This window comes from Camelus dromedarius, chromosome 3 (genome assembly GCF_036321535.1).
Source record: "Camelus dromedarius isolate mCamDro1 chromosome 3, mCamDro1.pat, whole genome shotgun sequence".
Taxonomy (NCBI): Eukaryota; Metazoa; Chordata; class Mammalia; order Artiodactyla; family Camelidae; genus Camelus; species Camelus dromedarius.
Genome location: NC_087438.1, coordinates 23443957 through 23467064, shown reverse-complemented (window position 1 = coordinate 23467064; position 23108 = coordinate 23443957). Strand labels below are relative to the sequence as shown.

General features: G+C 42.0%; 1 protein-coding gene across 2 annotated transcripts in view; it reads left to right on the top strand.

Annotated features, from left to right (window-relative positions):
• The window catches only part of ADAMTS12 (ADAM metallopeptidase with thrombospondin type 1 motif 12), a 287386-nt gene that overhangs the window by 218519 nt on the left and 45759 nt on the right, over positions 1-23108 (top strand). For both annotated transcript variants that reach the window (XM_010977625.3, XM_010977624.3), the window contains exons 15-17: positions 528-772; positions 2689-2827; positions 13425-13551. In XM_010977625.3, coding sequence (XP_010975927.2) covers positions 528-772; positions 2689-2827; positions 13425-13551 — 511 coding nt within the window. The remainder of the gene's footprint in view (positions 1-527; positions 773-2688; positions 2828-13424; positions 13552-23108) is intronic.

Sequence of the window (23108 nt, the reverse complement as noted above, 5' to 3'; positions counted from 1 at the left end):
AGCGCCAGGTGGCAATCAATCCAAGATTCCCTCTAGAATTCTCTTAATGAATTTAAGCTATGGTTAAATTACTTCTAAGAGTCTGTCTTTAATTTTCAGGCAATGAGGATGAGGGAAAGGATGGAGCCACTGCAATATTTAGGGAGATTAATCTGATAGCAGCAACAAATGAGGGAGTAGAAATGCTAATGGGAAGCTGAACATTTTGAACTATTAACATATAATCACAGAATATAAATGCTGGATCAACCACAAAAACTTCAGAGCCCAATCTGCATTTATTTCACCTCTTCCCTCATGAAACTGATTACACACTGAGTCACAAAGCCCCTGAGAAGTCTACTCACGGACAAACTCCTTCCAATTCCCCGTAGTTAGTACATCTACCAGTCCCAGTAAGCACCTAGGAGGAAGGCTAGGGTACTAAATGATGGGGATACTGGGAAGAGGATGGATGATGAGTCAGAAGCAGATTGTGTTCAGCTAAGCTAGCGTGCCTCTTTCATCATTGTGTCTTCTCTCCTTAGGTTATGTTGACATTGGACTGATTCCGAAAGGAGCCAGGGACATACGGGTAATGGAGGTTGAGGGAGCTGGAAACTTTCTGGCCATCAGGAGTGAAGACCCCGAAAAATATTACCTCAATGGAGGATTTATTATCCAGTGGAATGGGAACTACAAACTGGCGGGGACCATCTTTCAATATGACAGGAAAGGGGACCTGGAGAAACTGATGGCCACAGGTCCCACCAATGAGTCAGTGTGGATCCAGGTAATGCAGAAGTGAAGGAAACTGCTGACATGTGCATTAGTTAGGATTTTTCTAATTTTCTTGTCCAAGGTATTTGCTAGGGGATATTCATTAACAATCCTTAAGCCTTCTTTTAGCAAGGAACAGGGAGGGACGTGAGATACTAGTTTGTGTGCTGCTAATCCTTTATTGCCTAAAATTGCTGAAATCCACATAATGAAATGGTAGGGGCCCCCAAATCATCCATTAAGTTCAGTTACCAGTATGGTTGACACAGGCTGTTTATTTGAGGATGAGTGTTCTTCAGGTATAAAAAGGATGCTATTCTGCTGGAGAGGGTGTGGAGAAAGGGAACCCTCCTACGCTATTGGTGGGGATGTAATTTGGTGCAGCCACTATGGAAAACAGTATGGAGATTCCTTAAAAAACTAAAAATACACTTACCATATGATCAAGCAATCCCACTCCTGGGTATATATCCAGAGGAAACTCTAATTTGAAAAGATACATGCACCCCAATGTTCATAGCAGCATTATTTAATGTGTTTAAATGTCCATCAACAAATGATTGGATAAAGAAGTTGTGGTATTATTTATACACACACACACACACACACACACACACACACACACACAATGGAAGACTACTCAGCCATGAAAAAAGAACAAAATAATACTATTTGCAGCAATATGGATGGACTTAGATATTGTTATACTAAGTGAAGTAAGTCAGGTGGAGAAAGACAAATATCATATGGTATCACTTCTACGTAGAATCTAAAAAATGAGACAAATGAACTTATTTACAAAACAGAAACAGACTCACAGACATAGAAAGCGAATTTAGGGTTACCAAAGTGAGAAAGGGGGGAGGGATAAATTGGGAGTTTGGGATTAGCAGATGTCCATTTTAAACACGTGGTAGGTAGTTTGCCTGCAGGAGAGGGAAGTGAGGGGAAGGTCCCCAGAGTGGTGGCTACAACTCATGACCATTGTAATCCCAGAGCTGTATGCTCTGAAGGAACTAATCAGCCTGAGAGCTAGAGAAAGGGCATCACAAGGCAACAACAACAACAACAAAATTAATATTTATATTAATATTAAATACTTACATTAAAATCAATATTTATTGAGTGCTAACCATATACCAGGCACTGACCTAATCCAATCTAGTCACGTTGCATTTATTTATTTAACCCTCACAAACCACTCTATTAGTCATGCTATTATTATCCTCACTTTGTAGGTGGGGAAAATAAGGCAAACAGAGGTTAAGTAACTTAGCCATAATCACAATGTTAGTAAGTACACGAGGGCACAAGGTGACCTACCAGGCTTGTTGGAAAGGACACTCCTGGTCATTCCCTCAGAGTAATCCGCATATGATTAGACCACCCATGAATTCTCAGGGAAATTCAGTCAAGAAATAACAGAATGGAGAAGATTAGATATAGACATATGTAGATGGACAGGTGGCGGTAGAAACAGAGGTAGAGATATATTTATTTAATGGTGTTTGTTCCAATGCATCACCTCCATGACTACTTTTTTTAATTAAAGTACAGTCGATTTACAATGTTGTGTTATTTTCTGGTGTACAGCATGGTGATTCAGTTATACACACACACACATACACACACACACATATTCCTTTTCTCATTCTTTGTCGTTATAGGCTGTTACAAGGTATTAAACATAGTTCCCTGTGCCATATAGTAGGACTGTGTTGTTTATTGATTTTATTAATAGTAGTTAGTGTCTGCAAATCCCAAACTTCCAATTTATGCTTCCCCCACTTCCACCCCTGGTAACCGTAAGTCTGATTTCTATGTCCATGACTACTTTGAGATGATGGACATAGTGTGTTATTTTTATGTGATTCTGCTTTGTGTATAAAGTCATGACAACGTTTGACATGGCCCCTCTCCATCTTTTAGCTTCTATTCCAGGTGACCAACCCTGGCATCAAGTATGAGTACACAGTCCGGAAGGACGGCCTTGACAGTGACGTGGAGAGGCTGGTGTACTTCTGGCAGTATGGCCGCTGGACAGAGTGCAGTGTAACGTGTGGGACAGGTGAGAACAGCTGCTGTCTGTGCAGGCCCACAGCAGCTTCAGAACAGTCCGTGGAGGCATCTAGGCCAGTGGTTTGCACTCTGTGCCCCTGGGTCTGCAGGGTTCCACAAAGATGGCCCAGGGGCCTCTGTGGGGAGTGGCCATGCGAGTCCTGGTCCAAAGAGGGGGGTGGTTTTTCCTTTACCAGCTTTATATACTGTCCTTCATGAAAGGTTTTGTTTGAAGAAAGGGTTAACATGTCTTTTTATAAAGCAAAACAGAAAGGTTTAAAACTGCTCTGGTTGAGGAAAGTCAAACAACCCACGAGAGGCGTACTTTAAACCACAGCCAAATTCAGACCGTATCTAGCTCTCCTAATTCCTAGCCCAGTGTTTTTCTTCTATCTCCGATTTACCAAATTTTCATATCTACAAGGAGAATAATTTTCCCTCATAAAGTCAAGCCTGGGAGAGATTCCTTGCTGTCCAGCATGTCAGGAAGGGGCAAGTTCTGCTATGGTAACAAAGATAGCAAAGTCTCAGGAACACGATGAAGGGTTTAACCCACCCTAAGTCAGATGCAGGTGAAATGGCCCTGCTTCACCTTGAGCTGGGACACTGGAAATGCCTGGCTCCCAGAGAGAAACCGAAGAGGCAGGCTGGCCCTTAGCAGTGGCCTTGGCCTGGAGTAACACAAACCACTTCTGCTCACGTTTCATTGATTGGCCTTAGTCCCATGTGCGCAATCCAAGTGCAGAAAGAGGCTTCTAGCTGTAAAGGAGCACATGGACGTTTGGAGAGCGCAGACTCTCTCCGCTGCCGTGTTAGATGAACTTCCCCCCGGCCTCCGAGGGCAGGGCACAGGGGCTGTTCTGGTACTTAGGCTTCTTCACTCATTTGGGGGCTTTCGTCACGTTGGCCAATGAGAAAGCCTCTGCCTCTCTTTCTCCCCTTGGATCATGTCCAAGTCTGCTCTGGAATTTCCTACCTCTAGTGTTACTACTGTAAAACTAGGGCGGTACAAGCTGAATTGTCAGACTCAGCAATGTTGCAAAAGAATTCAAAGTGAAGGAATCGAGAGAACACAGCCTCCCCTCCCCGGGCTTCCCTCTCACGTGCTTTGTCTCCACTTCACTTGTTCACTTGCTTCTTCCCACCCTCCACCTGCCAGGAGATAGTCTGGAAAGAGGTCCAGCGACAGACTGAGTCATGTGCCATCAGCCTTGTAAGCAATTTTTGTGTTACCAACTTCTTTCTTTTCCTCCTTCAGTATAGATAACCAAGGGCAACTTTTAGAAATCACAGGAATCTTTTGTTCGTTTCAAAATGTCTGACATTTTGAAAACCCTAAACCTCTGTATCTGTCCACGTCAAAGGTGCCATCTGGCAGCAATCGAAAGTGGCATTAGTAAGAGTCAGCTCTGCTATTCCCACCGCTGCCTCCTGGGTTTCCAGATGTCCTGCCCCGACTGCCCAGGAGGGCTGGGCTCACTGAGAAGCAAAAGCAATTGAAGCAGGAAATAAGCTGTTGAAAAAGATTTCCCTGAGGAGCAGTTGTGAGGAAAATGAAGTCATCGGGACTGTAGTTAACGAGTACTTTTTAGATTTTGCATCCCTTTTGTTCTTTCTCCCCCAACTTTTTTTTTTTTTTAACAAAGTACAGGTTTTGTTACTGAGTCCAAACTCATTCTGCTCACTGCATGACAGGCCAATAAATCGAGAGATGAGGTGTTGGGGCAAGGAATAATGACTTTATTCAGAAAGCCAGCAGACCCAGAAGATGGGGGACTAGTGTCCAGAAGAACCATCTTACCCAAGTCAGAATTCAAGCTCCTTTGATATACTAAAAAGGGGTCAGAGGCATAGTTGGTTGGTGCAAACTTCCTGGTGTCAAAATCCTTTGTTCTTGCAGCTGTCCACTAGCTCAGGCCCTGATGTTCTGTAAACCTCCGACAGGACAAATGTTATTCTCTGTTCTGCAACGTTTTATCTCTACATGAATAGGAAAGTGTAAAACCCTATCCCATATATTTCAGGCTATGGGCAACAGTCTTTTACAAGCATGCAGAACCAGCATGACTAACCACAGGAAACAGCACAGGCTAAAGGAGCAGACCTAATATGGGGAGCAATTTGTTCTTCCCTATTACAGTTTAAGCTTTAAGCTTAAATCATTTGTCCCAGGACACCAAGGAGTGAAACTCAGCCAGTCCTGACAGGGCAGGGCCATCCACCCTGGCCTTCATCTTCTATTTCAACATGGGCCAAACCCTTTGCATGACTTGTGCAGTATTTCAGAGCATAGGAAATACAATATAAATGGCTGATTTGTGCAGTAATCATAAGGATACATCCACAGTTAGGTGGGAAATGAAACAGCCTTACCAAATGTGAATCGGGCATTTGGTTTTGATACAGCCTGATCCTCCAGCAGCACCTCTGCCAACTTGGGCAAATGTCATTCTGGTTATTAAACCTCAACAGGACCTATCCTAGTACCCATGTGCCCTCCTGAATCTCAGCCGCTCTGTCTATTCGAGTGACAGTGAGTGCTCTTAATTCTGGCAGAGAAGAATGACAGTATATCTACCTCCATACTCTCCAACGTAGAGAATGAAATGCTAATATTCACATAGGACACTCACTGCTAAATATATACATAGAAGACTGCCTGAAACACTTGAGTCATTCAGTGATGTATTTTTATTTCCTTTAAGCTAAAATTTCTGTATTATCAAATTAAGCTAAATGATTTACTGAAAAATTAAAAATAGAGGAAGTCACTCCCCTAACACATGTACTTTGGTACTTTGCTTTATTGCCTTTCAATATTCTTTTTTCTAATCATAGATGTACATAGTTGTGTGCATATGGATGTATTTCTTTACATATACACACAGGTTTTCACTTCACAACATAAGGTGGGTACCTTTCCATGTGTTATTCAGTCTTCATGGTTATCATTTTTGTGGATACATTGTATTGCATTGGCAAGAAGAAACAAAACTCCCTCAGCCAATTCCTAATTCATCATCATCCTCTAATAAGCATCTTTGGACCCATGTAAGGAATGATCTCATTAGTATTAATCTGTAGATGGAATTTCTAGGTTCGAAGAGTAAAAATATTATAATGCCAAGAAACTTACTACCAAATTGATTCTCATAGTAAAAGGGTTACAAACAGGCAGTAGCATTTTATCTTATTTGATCTATTACTGTGCTATTTTAGTTTTGTACTTTTTTACTGAAAAATATTTCAAATATCCCAGCAAAACAGAATGCAACAAACTCCTGCATATCAACACCTCAGCTTCATCAGATCTTATTATTATGTCATGTTTGTTTCACTCTCCTTTTCTAAGAAAAAAAAATTGTGCAGATACACTTGGGGAGCACTCCCTAACTCCACTCCCTTTCCTTCCTCCCCAGCCCCCAGAGTTAACTAGGGTCAAAATTTTATGTCTGTGTGGGGGAAACACCAGAGGGAAGGAAAAGAGAGAGAAGACCTTGGCAGCGATTGAGGGAAGTACTAACAGTGGCTTGAACTAAAATTACGGTGGCACAGGTGGGAAAATGATACAAATGTGGCGCTGTCTAGGAGGTGGAGTGGACTGGACTTGGTGGTTGGTTCGGTTTATCTGTTGGTGGAGAGAGGATTGAGCGGGAGGGAAGGTGGAGGGTAACACCCAGTGTTCTCCTTTGCACAACTGGCTAATGGTGGTATCACTCACTGAGACAGGGAGTATGTCACAGGAAACAGGTCTAAAGAGGAGTTTATGATTATGTTATGTTCAGTTAAAGCACCTGTGAGATTTCTAGGTGAAATGCCCAAAGGCAAAGGCGGTAGCATGTTTATTTTACAATGTATGTCAGGTTGCCTGTCTTAGTTTGGGCTACTGTAACGAAATACCATAGACTGGGTGGCTTAAACAATAAACGTTTATTTCTCACAGTTTTGGAGGCTGGGAAGTCCCAGTTCGAGGTGCTGGCAGATTCAGTTCTTAGTGAGAATCTTCTTCTGGCTTGTAGATGGCTACCTTCTCCCCGCATCCTCACATGGTAGAGAGAGCACGACCTCTCGTGTCCCTTCTTCTTTTTATAAGGGCATTAATTCTGCCGTGAGGGTCTTACCCTCATGAACTAATCACCTCCCAGAGGCCCCACTTCCAAATACCGTCACATGGGGGTTAAGGCTTCAACATAGGAATTTTAGGGGACATGGACATTCAGTCCATAGCACTGCCCTCTGAAATTTATTTTACCCCAAGTGAATTCTGTTACAATTATTTTGTTGCCTTTCTTGGCATTATATTTCTTAAGGGACTTTGGAATTAAAATTACAGGCTTGATTTGAGTGTGGTTTCCTTTTAGTTTCTTTTTATTTTTCGCTTTCCTATCCATTTCCTCCACTTTTCTCTCTGTGTCCACACAACTCTTTCTAGATTTTGCAGTTTTTTTCCTGACCACACTGTGCGACCTCATTTCAGGACAGGACTTGTTAAAGTGGGTCAGAATTGCTGTTGACTAGTGACATTGACAATTCATTAGGAATCATGACAGAGCCATTAGGCAGCTTGGCTGAATGCCTGGTTGAGAAGCTAAGACTTTATTTTGCCACTTTCCTGGGCCTGAAATTCATCAAGAGTTAAGACTCTAAAAAGTTTGTGATGAAGGGGCTGGGGTCTCCTTCCCATCCTCAGACTTCACTGGAGCTGAGCACGTGGCCACCATCCACTAACAGCTTCTGGCCAAGAGCCTGGCAGACCCTTCACTTAAGTGCTACTCACCCTTTGGCCAGGATGTTTCCCTACATTTGAACCTTGTGACTTTTTGCTTTTCCCTTTTTATAGAGTTATATTTTATCATTTAATAACTTTTATATATTTATATTTTACATATTACTGTTGTGCATTAGGAGCAAAGGGCTGCTTAAGCATAAATTCACTAAGATGTTATTTTTTTTAGTTGGACTGTTTAAACATTTTTATCATCTTTGTTCGAGAGCAGAAATCCATGTGAAAAATTGGCAGAGCAATATTATAAACGTAGCAAAGTGTCATCAAAGCCAGCCCACTTATTTCCCACAGCCACTTTTCAAAGGTAAAGAGGACTCAGAGGATACCTGCAATGGACCTCTCTCGCTGCTAATGTTCATTCTTCTGTCCTCTCCACCATATTTGCTTTCACTCCTGGGATGTGACTTTGGGGTGACTCTGGGAGAATTTAGGACTGCTGTCCCTCACGAAAAGTTGTAAGGCAATGGACTAACAAGTCATGACAAGAGGCTTGTTGAAGAAAACTGACCCAAGTTACTCATCAAAAGATCAACCATAAACGTTCAACCAATGGATTATCTGTAAAGGAACAGCTGCAGAAATGGCTTGACACAGATGTTGGTCTCAGTTGGAAGCTTTGGGACTCCTTACTAAACAAAAAATATTTTGTAGAAACCTCAAGATCTCTTTCATAAAAATGTACAGGCCACCATTTTGCCCCATTGCAACCCTAGTACTGCAGAAATCTATCAGTTGTTATACATTCTAACCAAAACTCCCCTGTATCTTGTAAAACTTCGAGCAATGACACTGTTGTGAGACAATGGGTCATCACTTCTAAACGTGACCTTTGCCAGTTGTGTGCTCTGTCTCTGTTGTGTTTTGGGTGTATAAGTACAACAATGGCTTGCACGAAAGGGAGAACATTTTCCCGTGCCCCACCCTGGACATTGCCCTGCTTGGCTGAATTCTCTCAGGAGTGTAGACACTGTCCCTTTGTTTAAAGAGCGCCATGTTCTGGTAGGAAAAGGCACATATTAAAAACTGCAAAGACCGTGTGAAGGTCCTGGAGATTGCATCAAGGAAATCAGAGATGAAAAGGTCAAGGAGCCAGAAAACATGAAGTAAATGTTTAGTGGGACCTGAAATTGAAAGTTGATAGATTTAGGATGGACACAACTTTAGGAGAATTATAGTTTACGTGCTAATGTAAAGCTTAGCTTGTACTGTTTAACTTGTACTCAAATGGTTATTTAGAAAAAGATATTGCTCTTTGTCATTATTTTAAAGACTGGGTATGCAGTGCTTTGAATCTCTTTCAGATGATGTGATTAAATATTCAGTGCTTGAGTATCTTTGATCCTAAGTTTAGATACAGAAGGAAATGTTGCATTTTCTGACATGGGTCATTACAGTAAGCTAAGTCTTCAGTTGATTTCTCTATACCCTTCCTAAACTGAATTTTTGAGTCAGGAAAATCTTATATGAACTAAAACAACCATATAACAGGCTCCCTCTAATTTACAGTCTCAATATTGAATTGAGAATATGATGAGCTTTGTCATTTTTTTGTTTTATTTTGTTTTGTCTTGTTTTCAGACAGAAACTTTACTTGTTCTTTGTATCAAGGCATAATTTCCACTGAAGATGACCAGGTTCAGGGGTGTATAAATATAATTCTTTAAAAACAAGAGCTCTTAACTGATCTTTCACTGTGAGTATCTAATAAGATTTACCAAATATTTACAGCTGCATGTTGACACTCTCATCGCTATATGGAGAAAGCAACTCAGAAACCTCTATAAATAACATTTTAAATTTGATTCTCATATATTTTAGAATGTGATTGATTTTCACTTAATGTCCTTTTCAAGTAAATACTTCTAGATAAGCAGCTAACTTAGAACTGGGCCAATGTGTTGACTGACATCCCTAATTAACTAGAATTTATTTTGGGGCTGTGTTCAGTGCGTAAGAGTCAGAAGGCAAGCCAAATGAGAAGCCAATATTATTTTTCTTCTTTAAATCCCAGGGACAGGTCAAGGTCATATAGATTCAATCTAATCTGTTACATGTTCTACATTTGCAGTGTTCTGTTGTGATCTCTACTCTTAAAAGGATTCTGACCCCCTCTACGAGGGGTATTATAATATCCTATGTCAGCAAAAGAGTCTGTTACTCCAGCAGTTGATTTACAGAGTTAATTAATGAGTACGTCACTCAAGATTGATAGTTTGAGTTTTTTGCTACGTTATCAGTCAGGGTGCCCTTCACACCTAGGTGGAATACTTTGACTGCTTTCAAATGTGTGGGTGGGGCTTGGGGAAACCACGAAAGGGGATTCATTACCTCTGTCCATTAATAGTGGAGGATGGGGGAAACAAGGCTACCAACCCTAGGCCTGAAGAAGTAAGAGAAGGAGCGGTTATCCAGAGAGACAGCACCTCCATTCCCCAAATCCAGCCGGAAGCCACAGCAGTCCATAGCATCAGCTTCCCAGGGTTCAGGGCAGTTGCAGAATGAATCGGGAGTGACAAGCAGAAGAAGCGTTCACACAGGAGAGGATGAAATGAAAAATCAATAAAATCAGTAGTGGATGGTCTGCTAGCGAGCCAAGCTGGACTGTAGCTCTAGGTCTTGACTGAAGAAAGGAGGAAAGCTAGCATCTTTTGAGTGCTGTTCCAGTTACTGCTGCTAGATAACAAATCAACCTCAGTTTAATGTGGTAAAACACCGTCATTGTATTATGCTTATGGGTTCTACAGTTTGTAAACTTAGACAGGATACAGTGGGGATGATATTTTTCAGCTCCACAATGTTTGGCACCTCAGCTAGGAAGACCTGAATGGCTGAGAATGACTCAAATGCCTGGGAGCTAAACTCGTTCGGAGGCTTCTTCACTCAGATGACTGGCACCCAGGCTGGATGACTCACCGGGGGCTGTCAGCTGGAGCACCTACGCCTGACCTCTCCAAGGGCATGGGCTTCTCACCCAGCTGGCGTGTCCTGAGAAAGACAGATCCAAAAGAACCTGATGGAAGCTGCGTGACCTTTTATGACCTAGCCTCTGAACTCACACAGCTTCATTTCTGCATTTGGTCCCAGGCCAGGGTAACCCCATGTCGGGATGGAGAGATGTCATCGTCACATCGTAGAAGGTGCCAGATGAGAAACGATTGTTGCAGCTGTCTTTGGAAAATACAGCTTGTCATAGTCACGTTCACTGAGGCAACATGAACTGTAATTTTGAAACATTCTGACAGCAGTTGCAACAAACTATTTTCACAGTTAATGATAAAATTATAGTAACCAGAATCCTCTTATTAGCCAAGGTTTCCAGTGATTAATCTTTATCTTCCCTTTGTAGATGATAGAGTTTAAAATGTGGATAACACTCCCAGAAACCAACCAGCTCAGCATCCTGCCCTTAGTCCGAATATCATATCCTCATTTTCCTGTAGTAGCCAAATGGTGGGTAAAAGGAAAAATAGAGGCTAGAACCCAAGACCCTTGGATTTTGTTTATTTGTTTTATATACTTAACCAGAATTTGAGAAGGAATAAAATTATAGATTAAATTGTACCAAGTGAACTCACAAGCACCAGAGTTGAGGAAGATATACCTGGCCAGGTATTGTGTTCCTGTAACGTGGGAGAAATCAATCTACTGGGTTGAGACCCCTTGTTGGAAGATGTGGGCTTAGCTTTGTAACTGTCAAGTAAGAACCCAAGAGCTAGAAGAATAAAAGATTAGTGGTCACCACAACCATTAATTCCAACAGAGATACTCTGACATGTCATTAATTTTCCCCTGTACACTCGGGCTGTATCTGCCTGGCCCATTCATCCGTTTGTCTGACAACTGGTCCAGTGGATTGACCCATAAAATGTTATTTACTCTCTGGCAGGGATTTTATGTGATGTTCTGTGCCCTTCTACTACTTCTGGAGGCAGGAGCACTAAGCATGCTTATCTTCTCTATTCACACACAGAAACAAGCCTTTTGGGGGAGATTTCCAACCCTTTTATATGTTTTGACATCAAGAATTTGCCCAATTACCCGAAGTTTGCATGAAACTTCTAAGTAGCTAAGCTTTTTCTTTGTCTCTCTTCTACAATGGCAGATACACATCAGCTCTTCCGGCTTTAACCATTTCAGTCTCCACTCCACTCACATTGTCTGCCTCTATAGGTGTCTGTGTCTTTCCAGACAGTGACTTACTCATTGTGCCATGAAAGTTCCTTTACAATGTTGCTTCTGGCTGTTGGTAGTGTTTATTTATACGACAGAAGAAGAAGAACCCATAGTCTATCAGCTGAGAAAGCCGGAGTGGTTGACAGATTACCTATCCCTTCCAAAAGAATAAAATAGTGTTGATTTGACAAGAAAATATTGCTGATTCATTTTAAAGGCTTCACTTACTGTTTTGAAACTCCCTCTGATACTTTTAAATGGGGAGATGCAATCTCTGGCATCTGAGTGTGCGAGTCAGCCTGGCAGATGGGGTTGGCATGAGTCCATGAGTCCTGGAGACGGGGCTGGCATGAGGCAGCATGAGCTGGTGGGTGGTAGGGAGTTGCCCCAGTCCTGGTCCCACCAGCCACATGGTTGTGGGGAAGCCACTCCATGTCTTTGGTGCCAAAGTGAGGAGGTGACTAGTTTATCATTGGTTTACTCAAGGCGTTTCCAGCTCTGGGCTTCACTAGTGAGCCCCCTGGAGACCTGGATGCCCTGAGAACTCAGGGTGCCCATGTCTCTGTAGGCTGATTGCTCTGTCCCAGGGCCGCAGTCTTTAGTCTTCTCACCGAGTATTTCATATTTCAATGGAAGCATCAGTTCTCTCAGGAGACATGATGCCTCCTTCCTCACTGCCCTTCCGCCTTTCAATCTGGGACGTTCCGGCCACTCCTGTGTTCTCTTGCTAATGATGTCTGAGCCAGCAAAGCCAGTGGTCCTTTCTTTTCTTTGTGACTTCACTCAGTTTCCTCATCCGTCAGATAGTGATGATGGTGTTGACCTCACTGGGTTGTTGTGAGGTTTCAGAGATTATATATCATAGCAGATAACAGGTAGTACGCAATACAGACACACACATTTATGTATGCATGTATATTTGTCTGGGACACATATGTATACACACACACACACACACACACAATTTTGAACAGTGCCGTGGGCTAGGCAGGCACTACACGTGTACACTATTACATATCCAGAGTCCACTCCAGCCCGCAGAGGTGCTTTGTCTGCCTGTGGACCTGGCCACTGCCATGTGCCCCTTTCACTCCCATTACCAACCCAGTTTCAGAAGGCTGTAGTAATATCAGTCCTTGCTGTCAAAACCCTCTGCTTTAAAAGCCATATCCTCTCGAACCTCACAACGTTATTTTGAATTTTATTCCTGTCTTTCAGAGTTTATAGACTCCACCTAATATAAGACTCCGTACCTCCTCAATTCCTTTATTAAACTAATAATGTAACATTATTATTGTAACACCTGGTGATGATACCTGCTTTCATTATTTAAATTTCACTTTGTTTTTTATTTGGCATATGTGTGTTAGGCTTGTCTCCACAGCGAAGCTGTAAACTATGTATTAGACTATATATTAACCTACATACATTGTCTGTAGTCCTTCCTAAGCAAGATCTCTTCCATCCATCACCTGCTGCAGTATGGGCACAGGTAATAAAAGGTCCCCACTCCTCATCCCTACTTTAGAAACCAAATACCTTATGGATAGCTTTCCCATCAGCTATAGGCATGACCAGTGGCCTCACCTGACACTGACCATGTGGGCTCTGGATTTAATACACGTGAACTTTTCTGTCTGGCCCCCAGGTATCCGCCGCCAGACTGCCCATTGCATGAAGAAGGGTCACGGGATGGTGAAAGCTACGTTCTGCGACCCAGAAACACAGCCCAATGGGAGACAGAAGAAGTGCCATGAAAAGGATTGTCCACCCAGGTAACCACTGGTAACAGCTGGAGTTTGGGGTCTGATTTAACAGTAATCCAGGCTGAGAGATAGGGGAAGGCTGTGTGGCTTTGTTTTTGGAATAAATACAGGAAAGCTGTCACAGGTGTCTGCAGCTATGCTGTTGGAACCTGTGACAAGCTGTGGGAGGAGAGACATTTTCTCCCCAGAGAGCAGTATTTCTTACGAAGCTGGTGTGTTCAGTGTTTAAATGTTCGGTCAGACTTAAGTCCCCAAGCACTGTTGAAGAGAATGGTATGTAGATCGTCCAAAAAGTCTTTAGCTAATGGGTTTACCTTTTCCAAAAGCACTTCACCAGTGTGACAGTAGCTTCTAGACAGCACACTGACACCTTCAGATGGCAGTGTTTGTTGGCACTGAGGGCTGCCTGTAAGAATGGACTTGCGGGCCAGGCTGTCCCAACCTCTGCGCTGTTGACACTTGGGGCTGGATAATCCTTTGTTGTGGGGGGCTGTCTGTGCACCGCAGGACGTTAGCAGCCCCCCTGGCCTGTATCTATTTAGATGTTATAGCACTCCTTCCCCATCCGGGATGTGACCACCACGAACGCCTCCAGACTTTGCCGGATGTCTCCTGGGGGCAAAAATCACCCCTGGTTGAGAACACTGTAGTAGAGGTATTCATTTGCTCCTAATCATATTGGTTCAGGATATTGAGATTCTAGAAGGTAGCCAGGATGTTATTATGAGGGGCTTACATTACAAAGGGACTTACAAAAAAGAGAGAAAGAGGAGTGGGAAAAAGAAGGAAGAAAGGGAAACAAAGGGAGAGAAGGAAGGAGAGAGGAGGGAAAGGAACATTCAGTTCTGGGCAGTGTCTTCATTCTCTCATGACCTTAAACAGGGATGTATTTTGGATGCAGATTCCATCAGGCTTCATTCCAGCCCCAAGAAGACATACTAAGAAGAGTTCAGTTTAATAGGAGGGGACTAGTTGGCATAATAAATCTAACAAGTGACAGGCTGGACTTAAAGAAGAGCTTGGAGAATGGATAAAGGCCAAAGAACTAGGCCAAAACAGAAGAGTCCAGACAAGTCAGTGAAGGCAAACAGGCCGGCCGCAGAGGGCAGGAGCTCTCATCTCAGAGTCAGAAGGTTGATTATCTGGTTCTGCAGTTTCTGCCAGGTGGAGGTGGGCTGTGAGGTCCAGAGCTGGACCCACCTCTGTGGAGGCGGGACAGGGGTGCTGCTGTCTGTCACCTTGCTGTTACTCTGCCCTGGAACTGTTTTCCTGGGAAGAACTAGGGACTTGACGAGAGGTTTAGGCCCCACCAGATTCTGTGTGGAATTGCAGTTTCTATAAATTCTTTTCACGAAAGAATGAGCCCCTGGAAAGAGGAAACTTCTTTTCTTTCTTTTTTTTTTTCTCACTGTATGGCATAGAGAATTATGCTCAATATCATGATGTATTGTAATAATGGAATATAATCAGAAATATAATGGAATACAATCAGAAAAAAAATAACTGAATCACTATGCTGTACCCCCAAATCAACACAACACTGCAGATCGATCAACTACACTTCAATTTAAAACACTAAAGACTCGAGAGTGGGTTTTAGCTGGTCCGCCTCCCTAGTAGCACGTCCCCCCATAAAAATAGCAGTAAAAGCCCTGCCCTTGTATCCAGGGTCTGTAGAGTCTGGATGCATCCATATCGAAACCTTGAAATGAGATGACTGACACTAACTCGTCCAATAGCAAATTAACAAACTCCACGCAACATTGCCTACTTTTCTGCCCCTCCTCCCACCACTATCAGGGCCGACAGGAGGAAAGAGGACCCTTTCTTATCCATAGCCTTTTCTAGTTGAGAGCCTACCACTCTGTAGAGTTTACGTGCTTCCTTCATTCCTACTCTCCCTCAAAGTTACGACCCTCTGCCAGTAACTTCCTTTTGTGCTCCCTGGGCACGTGCCGGGGAGTCTCACCTCACTTTTCAAAGCCACTCTCTCTGGTGAGGGGCTACCTCCTTAAAGCCACAGCTGTTTATTTCCTGGATCTAATTTTACCTCTGAGGTTCAAGTTCTCATTTTTATTGTTTTATGTAGTATGCCTGGGCCTTAATATTACCAGCAAGCATTTGTTAAGCATTTCGTTATTTCCCATGAGAGATACGATGGTGACAATAACCGTAGAGCAGTTATCATGTACTGAGCACTGTGATATTGTGATTTAATAAAAGATACGTATCTGGTTTGGGTTCCTGGTTCCAGGAAGAGGTCCTAAAACTCAAGGCTGGCTAGCTATAAGCCTGCAGCAGGACCCCTCCAAGAAGCGTGCACCTCTTCCCTTACTCGGGCTGCGTCTAAAGCAGAGCAAGCCCTGTGCTAGGTGTGCTAGGTGCATCAAGAAGTCTTGATGCAGGCACTCACCTGCTGAGGCCAGGGAGAGCTGGGAATGTGAGCTGTGTACGTAAAATCACCATGGCCAGAGGAGGTTGTGCATCTGGTATCAGCTCTCTGTTTCAGAACAGACATCAGTCTGTATCTGACAGTTTCTTATTCACCTGTAGCTAAACATCTGTCTTCATTCTTTTCAGACTTCAGTTCCGTTCAGGGTGATCATCTTTTCCTGCCACTGCACTCTAATTACTAGAACTTTCTAGTTGGAGGTGACCCTCTAGTAAGATACATCCGGTGCTAGGAGGCGAGCACTGGGACAGGAGTCCCAAGGCTGAAGGGCAGGGGATGCGCTGGAGGTGAAGCCTGGTAGACACTGAGGGGGAGCCTTGATAGGCGAATTCTTAAGTGATACAGGCTGACCTCTGGGGACTTGAAGTTGGCTCCAAATGTAGTCACGTGGTGGGCTGAAAACTAGCCCCCAGGAGCCTGCAGTGGTTATCTTATTTGGAAAGTTCAGACCTGTGCAGATGTGATTAAGCAAAAGGGTATTGAATTGGGGAGAGTATCCTGGATTATTTATCCACTTGGGCCCTCAATTCCTTTAGAGTCCTTATAGGAGAGATAGAAGGAAATTTCAAACACAAATGCATGTGCGCACACACACACACACACACACACACACACACACACACACACACAGGAGAAGCATTATGAAGATGGAGGAGAAAGAGATTTGAAGATGCTGACCTTGACCAGAAATTGACACATTGTAACTAACTGTACTTCAATAGAAAATTTAAAAATTAAAGAAAATGAAAAATTAAATAAAAAATTGGAGTGATGAGCCACAAGCCAGGGAACGCTGGCAGCTACCCCACGCTGAAAGAAGCAAGGAATGGATCTGCCCTAGCACCTCTGGAGGGAGTGCAGCCCTGCCGCCACCTTGACTTCATCCCAGTAACACTGACTTGGATGTCTGGCCTCTAGAGCTCTAAGAAACTAGTTTTTCTGTTGTTTTCAGCCACCAAGTTTGTGGTGATTTGTTACTGCAGCCACAGGCTTACTAATTAATGCAAGCATAACATAAAAGCAGGGAAAGAGAAGAGGCCATCTCTCTACCAAGTCATAGAAGCACCAGAGCTTGGAAAACCATGTGATTAGGGTTTCTTCAGAGCACGTGACAAAGGATTTGTGGAATAGCACAAATATTTCACTTCCTAAGAAAGCTAGCAGCCAGCAGGGCTCTAGGAGATACATGCCCATCGGCAAGATGGAGCCCTTGTTGTCAGGGCTGGGACCAGCAGTCAGGCTTCTGGGTGCCTTGCCGGATGCCCTGCCTCCTGGTCACTGTCCACAGTCCCTGTTCTCTTTGGGGCTTTGTGGTTAATTGGCATCTCTTTACCTCATGTTCTAAGAGCAGCATTGTTAGGACGAGGTGACTGACACTTTCGGTTTTTTTTCTTGGAATGCTTCCTAAGCTGAGTACATGGATACAGCGTGTTGATTTAGAGCAAACTTTTGAAATGGATCAATTACTCAGCTCCCTCTCACAGTCCGTAATGAAGCCCTGGCAGTTAGAATGGAAGTGCTGATGGCCACAACCAGCCCTGTGCCATCCCAGTCAGCACAAGTGTGACATCCAGTGCCCAGGTTTTCTTGGTGAGCTGCTGGTCATTTCTGCAGCTGCCGCTGCTGCCATTCCACATCGTCACACTTCAAAGGGAGGAAAACAATCCATCCTGTTCCCCAGTTTCTGCTGTTGTGTTGGAAATTTAACTTCCTCCAATTGCCTCTAAACAATGTGAAGATTACACTTAAGGAAGAAGAACAAAGCATATGTAATTTGGCAAGCCTTTTAAAATCTTTATCATTTGGTCGCATTTTTGTTTTGATTTCCCTCTGTCTGGTATCTATTTCCCAGGGTCTGAGTTTGTTGTTTCTATACATGATTAATGCCTGAGCACCATTTGTGGTCCTTTAAGATCAATAAAATTAGCAGATCATGCCTGAATTTACCTAGTTCAGACCTCAAACTAAAGGCACAGCTTTCAGAGAGGGATATTAATGATCCCAATAGTGTTTTTTTTTTAAACTTGAAAGTAAAATGTCTGCCCTTGTTTTTATTTTTATGCCCAAGGTGATACACACACACACACTCATACTTACATGCATACATATATACATTTATGTTAAAAATTCATGGTACCTGTATTTAGAGGGTTACTTGATCCCAGCTAGCTAATTTTATTGAAATTTCATATCTAATATTTATTTGTTCTCATGATATGTAAACACACATATTTTTTTTTCCTTTTCCTAAATCTGTATTTGTTTATTTAATGTATCTGGACTAAAATCTTTATCAGAAGTTACAACTCGAAACTTCACCCACGGTGCTTTTATTACGTAGTTCATTTTCGTTGAAATACATAAGGCTCTCTAACTTGGTCAGAGATTTTGACTCATGAAAATGTTAAGTAAATACCACACGTGACAGCTACAATTTCTGAAAATGCATTCTGAAGTAGGATATGATGAGCTAAATAGAATTCCATGGAATATTCCAATATAATGGATAATGTACAGAAGTCCTTCTTATTTACCATTGCATTTCAGCTTCCCATGATATTCATGGTAAAGTCAGGGGGTAGAGGGTGGGTACTACCCCCAGGGGGTAAACAAGGAGTTATGAGTTCAGAGAAATTGAATGCCATACCTCAGGGTAAAGAGGCAGAGGGAAACGAGCAATTTTTAAGAACCCACTATTTTTCTTTTTTTCCTTTTTCTTTTGCTTTATTTATTTACTTTTTTATTGATGAACCTACATTAACACATCATAATCACCCAAAGTCCACTGTTTACTAAAGAGTTCTCACCCACTCTCATAGAATGTTGTACACTCTATGGGTTTGGACAAGTATATAATGACATATACCTGTCATTATAGTACCATACAGAGCCCTAAAACTCTGCCCTAAAAATCCCCTGTGCTCTGCCTATTCACCTCTGCTTCCTTCCTGACCCCTGACAACCACTGACCCTTTCACTGTCTCCATAGTTTTGCCTCTTCCAGAACGTCATATAGTGGGGTACGTACAGTATATAGCCTTTTCAGATTGCCCTCTTTCACTTAGTAATGAACATTTAAGGTTTTTCCATGTCTTTTCATGGCTTGATAGCTCATTTCTTTTTAGTGTGAATAATATTCCACTGTCTGGATGGACCACAGTTTATCCATTCACTTTCTGAAGGACATTCTTGGTTGCTTCCAAGCTTTGGCAATTATGAATAAAGCTGCTGTCAACATCCATGTGCAGATTTTTGTGTGACCATAAAATGTTCAGCTCCTTTGGTTAAATACCAAGGAGCATGATTTCTGGACTGAGAACCCACTCTCCTTCAAGCCCTTTCCATATAGCCAGATCATTTATTCATGTTAGCCACCCTGACTGTTAAGATACTTTTATGCCATTGTACAGATGAGCACACTAAAATCTTCACAAGAATTTTCCCAAATCTCTTAGCTGCAAGAGGTAGAGCCTGGATTTGAACCTAGATCTGTCTGCTGAGAATTCTATGCTGGGCTAGGATACCATGCTACTGCCTGGGATCTCAGGATGAACAGGTTTGGGGGCTAAAACCAGAATCCCAAAATTTAAAATATTTCTCACACATTAAAACACAATGAAAATGCTATAAACAAGTGGAAGATTCTAACTCCAAAGCTAAATCATACACACAAATTCACAAGGGGATAAAAGAAACAAAATTAAGTTGATTTGTTTTTCTAAAGAATAAATAATAAATGTCGATTGCTGTGTTAATATTATTTGTTTTCGAAAGCTTAGTTCAGTCGTTTCCTTGGATATGAATTTCAAATTGCAACATTTTCCTCTGTCACCTAATTTTCATTATCTCTGAAGAGTTCATCCCCATCCTTCAGAGCTGTCACTTCCCCTACTCAAATGACTGAATGTGCAAGATTTAATCTTTTATTTCTGGATTATTGTCCTTCAGTAATAATTTATTTCTACATCCAATTTGGACATTCTGTGTCCTTTCCCAAATGAGTACTTAGGACGGATTTTTTTTTTAAGATTTAATAATTTCTGGTAATCTAAGCATAAGAAATACATGTTACATGGCTTTCAGGATGAAAGTCTTGAGTTCATGGTCCAGGATGGAGTAGGCTGTCAAGAAAGAAGAATCTTTGGAATTGAAAGTGTATGTGACTCCAGAAAGAGGTCATTTGAGTCTCTTCCCCCTGTTGACTTCTCTCTGAACTTTGGTTTACAGCAAAGCAGAGCTCTGTGAGGCTACAGCTGTGATGGTGCCCAGCACATCCAAAGTGCTTCATAAACTCCATCAGCAATTCTTTCCACCCCGGAAGCTGCATAGAGGTTTCAGTGCAGAAAGAATAGCTCATGGTTTAAATCCAAGTTTCTTAGCCTTAGCACTAGAGCAACCTGAAGCTGGATAATTCTTTGCCATGGGGGCTGTCCTGTTCTTTATGGAGTATTTCACAGCATCCTTGTTCTCTACGCACTAGACCCCAAGAGCACACCTCCACCTTGTGACAACTAAAAATGTCTTCAGACATTCCCAAATGTCCTCTGGGAAGGTGACTATGGGGCTCTCCACTGGTTGAGAACTACCAATCTCAATGAAAGCAATAAGGTCATTGAGGCTGGGAAAAGTCCATGAGAGTTGGGAGAGGAATGAGCACGGTGTGTGCAGGGGACCACAAGAAAGCTAGAGAAGATGAGGTGGGACCAACAGGATTCAGTCAGAATAAGGAGACACTGTGTATAAAGGTCAAGGAAGCTATAGTGCTTATATCATACTAATGGTTATTATGTTGGAATTTGGAATGTCAATTGAATTTGATTTTGGAATGTACCTAAATGCTATTAGGGAAAAGATGAGTACAAATAATAGTTTTAAAAATTGATATTTTTAAAGAAATTACTATTCTGAGCAAGAGTTTAACAAATTCAGATTAGGACTTTCAGTTTTCTGTGTAATAAGGGTTAGCATTTATTTTTATATTTTATTGATTTATTGGTAGTCAGAGCTGCCTGAGCAAGCGCTGGTGTGGGAATGGGTGGAAGATACAGATCCTTCTGCTTGATTTCAGAAGGTGTCCAAACGACAGTAAACTTTTCCAGGACAGCTACAGGTTCTTTGTGGGTCTCAAAACACACTCACTTCTTTATTTTACTTAATTCATAAGAAAACAACAGTCTGTTCTTTGTAGAAAAAATTTAAAGATAAACAATCAAGTATTTATTTGGTATCATAACACCAGTGATTTCTAATCCTGACTTCATATGAAAGTCATCAAGAAACTCAAAAAACACCGATGCCTTGGGCCCTACCTGCAAGAGATTCTGGTCAACCAATATAGCAATAACCCCCGAACACTGATCATTTTTTTTAAGTTCCCCAAGTGATGTACAGTGAGAATCATTGATAGAGCCCCAGTCCTTGAGGCTTTTACATAGTAACTGGAATGAGAAGATTGACTAATCTGTAGGGACTAAAGAATAGAAAGCAATGTAATACCAATCATCCAGTTGTGTGTCAGGTGTGACTGATGTCATGGATGTTCTGGTAAGAGAAAAATCAATGGCAAAAATGGAAAAAGTCAGATTAGGTTGTTGTTGAGTCTGTGCTGAGTAAGCCAGAAAGGTTGTCTTGTTGAGGTGGATAAACGTGTGGGCTGGGTCTTTTGTCTTGCTGAGTTCTTTGCATGTTACATTATCCTTCTCACCAAAGACTGAGCATGTTAACAGTCTTCTGTCAGAAATCTTCTATGAGCATAAATATAAAACAATATTCTTTTACAAGTCTCCTGGAAGAGGTGGGATTATGGCAGACACCAAAAAGAATGAGACAGACAACAGAGAACAATTGGCAATAGCTCGTGAGCCCAGAGCCTGGAAGACCTTTGCAGGGAAGTAAAGAGGATGGGTTTCACTTTAAACTAGTGACAAACATACGCGAGGTACTCCCAGGGGACTGTGGAGAAAATTTCAGGAGGAGAAAATAAGAAAGTCCATTATCACTTTGTGATGCCATAGCTGAAAGCCTTGTAGCAAATAATTAGATACATTAGACTTTCGGTCAGCTCAGATTAAGGCCCCTCCAGAATGGCATTTGGTATATTCGATAATGTGTCTGGCCTCCCTTAGAAATGTCAGAGGTAGGACAAAGTGATTAGATTAATACAGGGGGGCATTTATTTGGTGTCATGTCATATGATTCCAATATTAGCTCTTTATCCACACAAGATGGCCAAATGTTAAACACGAAAGAATTAATAAGTAATCTTAATTACTTGCTAAGTGAAGAATATAATAGAATTGAGGAAGAGCTTTCTTCTAATATTTTTAACCAGAGATGAAAAGGATAAGGATCAAGGATCTACCCAAATAAATGCAGTATTTTGTAAACATAAGTAATAGTACAAAGTTTTATCTTCTTCAGAATTCAATAGTTTCTCAAGGCCAGAAGGCTCCCTTAAAGTCAGGATTGAAGGACTTCACATGCTGTATTATTTCTCCCTTGAAAAAGAGAGAAATATTCCATTTTATTCCTGCACAGAGAGATGAACACACAGGCCATACAGCTAAGCAGTGGTGGACCCAAACCACACTGGGTCAAGACGCCTGTTCCATATTTTGTATTGAGGAAGATTTGTGCAATGATGGAGAAGGGAAAAAAGAGAAGGCTCTTTGTCACTTTCAAAAGCTACTTCTGTGTAACCGCTGGGCTCACATCCTAGAATCTTAAGTCCGTCATCCATGATAATGGGGTAGAGAAAGAGTACACCTCTTCATTTTTCCATAGAGAATTCAGAAGGTTAATTTAGCGAACAGTTTCAACTATTCAACCTATCAAGAACAGCTGACAAAAAAAGAAATGACCTTATTTGATAAGTTTCTCTTTTTCCTACCCCTTTCTGATTAAAGGGACCCATGAAAATATTAATAGGTAGATGGAAGGAGATGGGGTGGGGGAATCATGACAATCCCCCTGCCTGATCAGCTCCTAAATCATTGAAAATTAGTGTTTAAGTACCTGCTTTACATTGAGATAGAAAAACATTCATTTAGGAGCCAAGAGACCTAGGAAAATAGTGACTTTAAATGAGCGTTGTGGATTAAACGAAATACAAGTA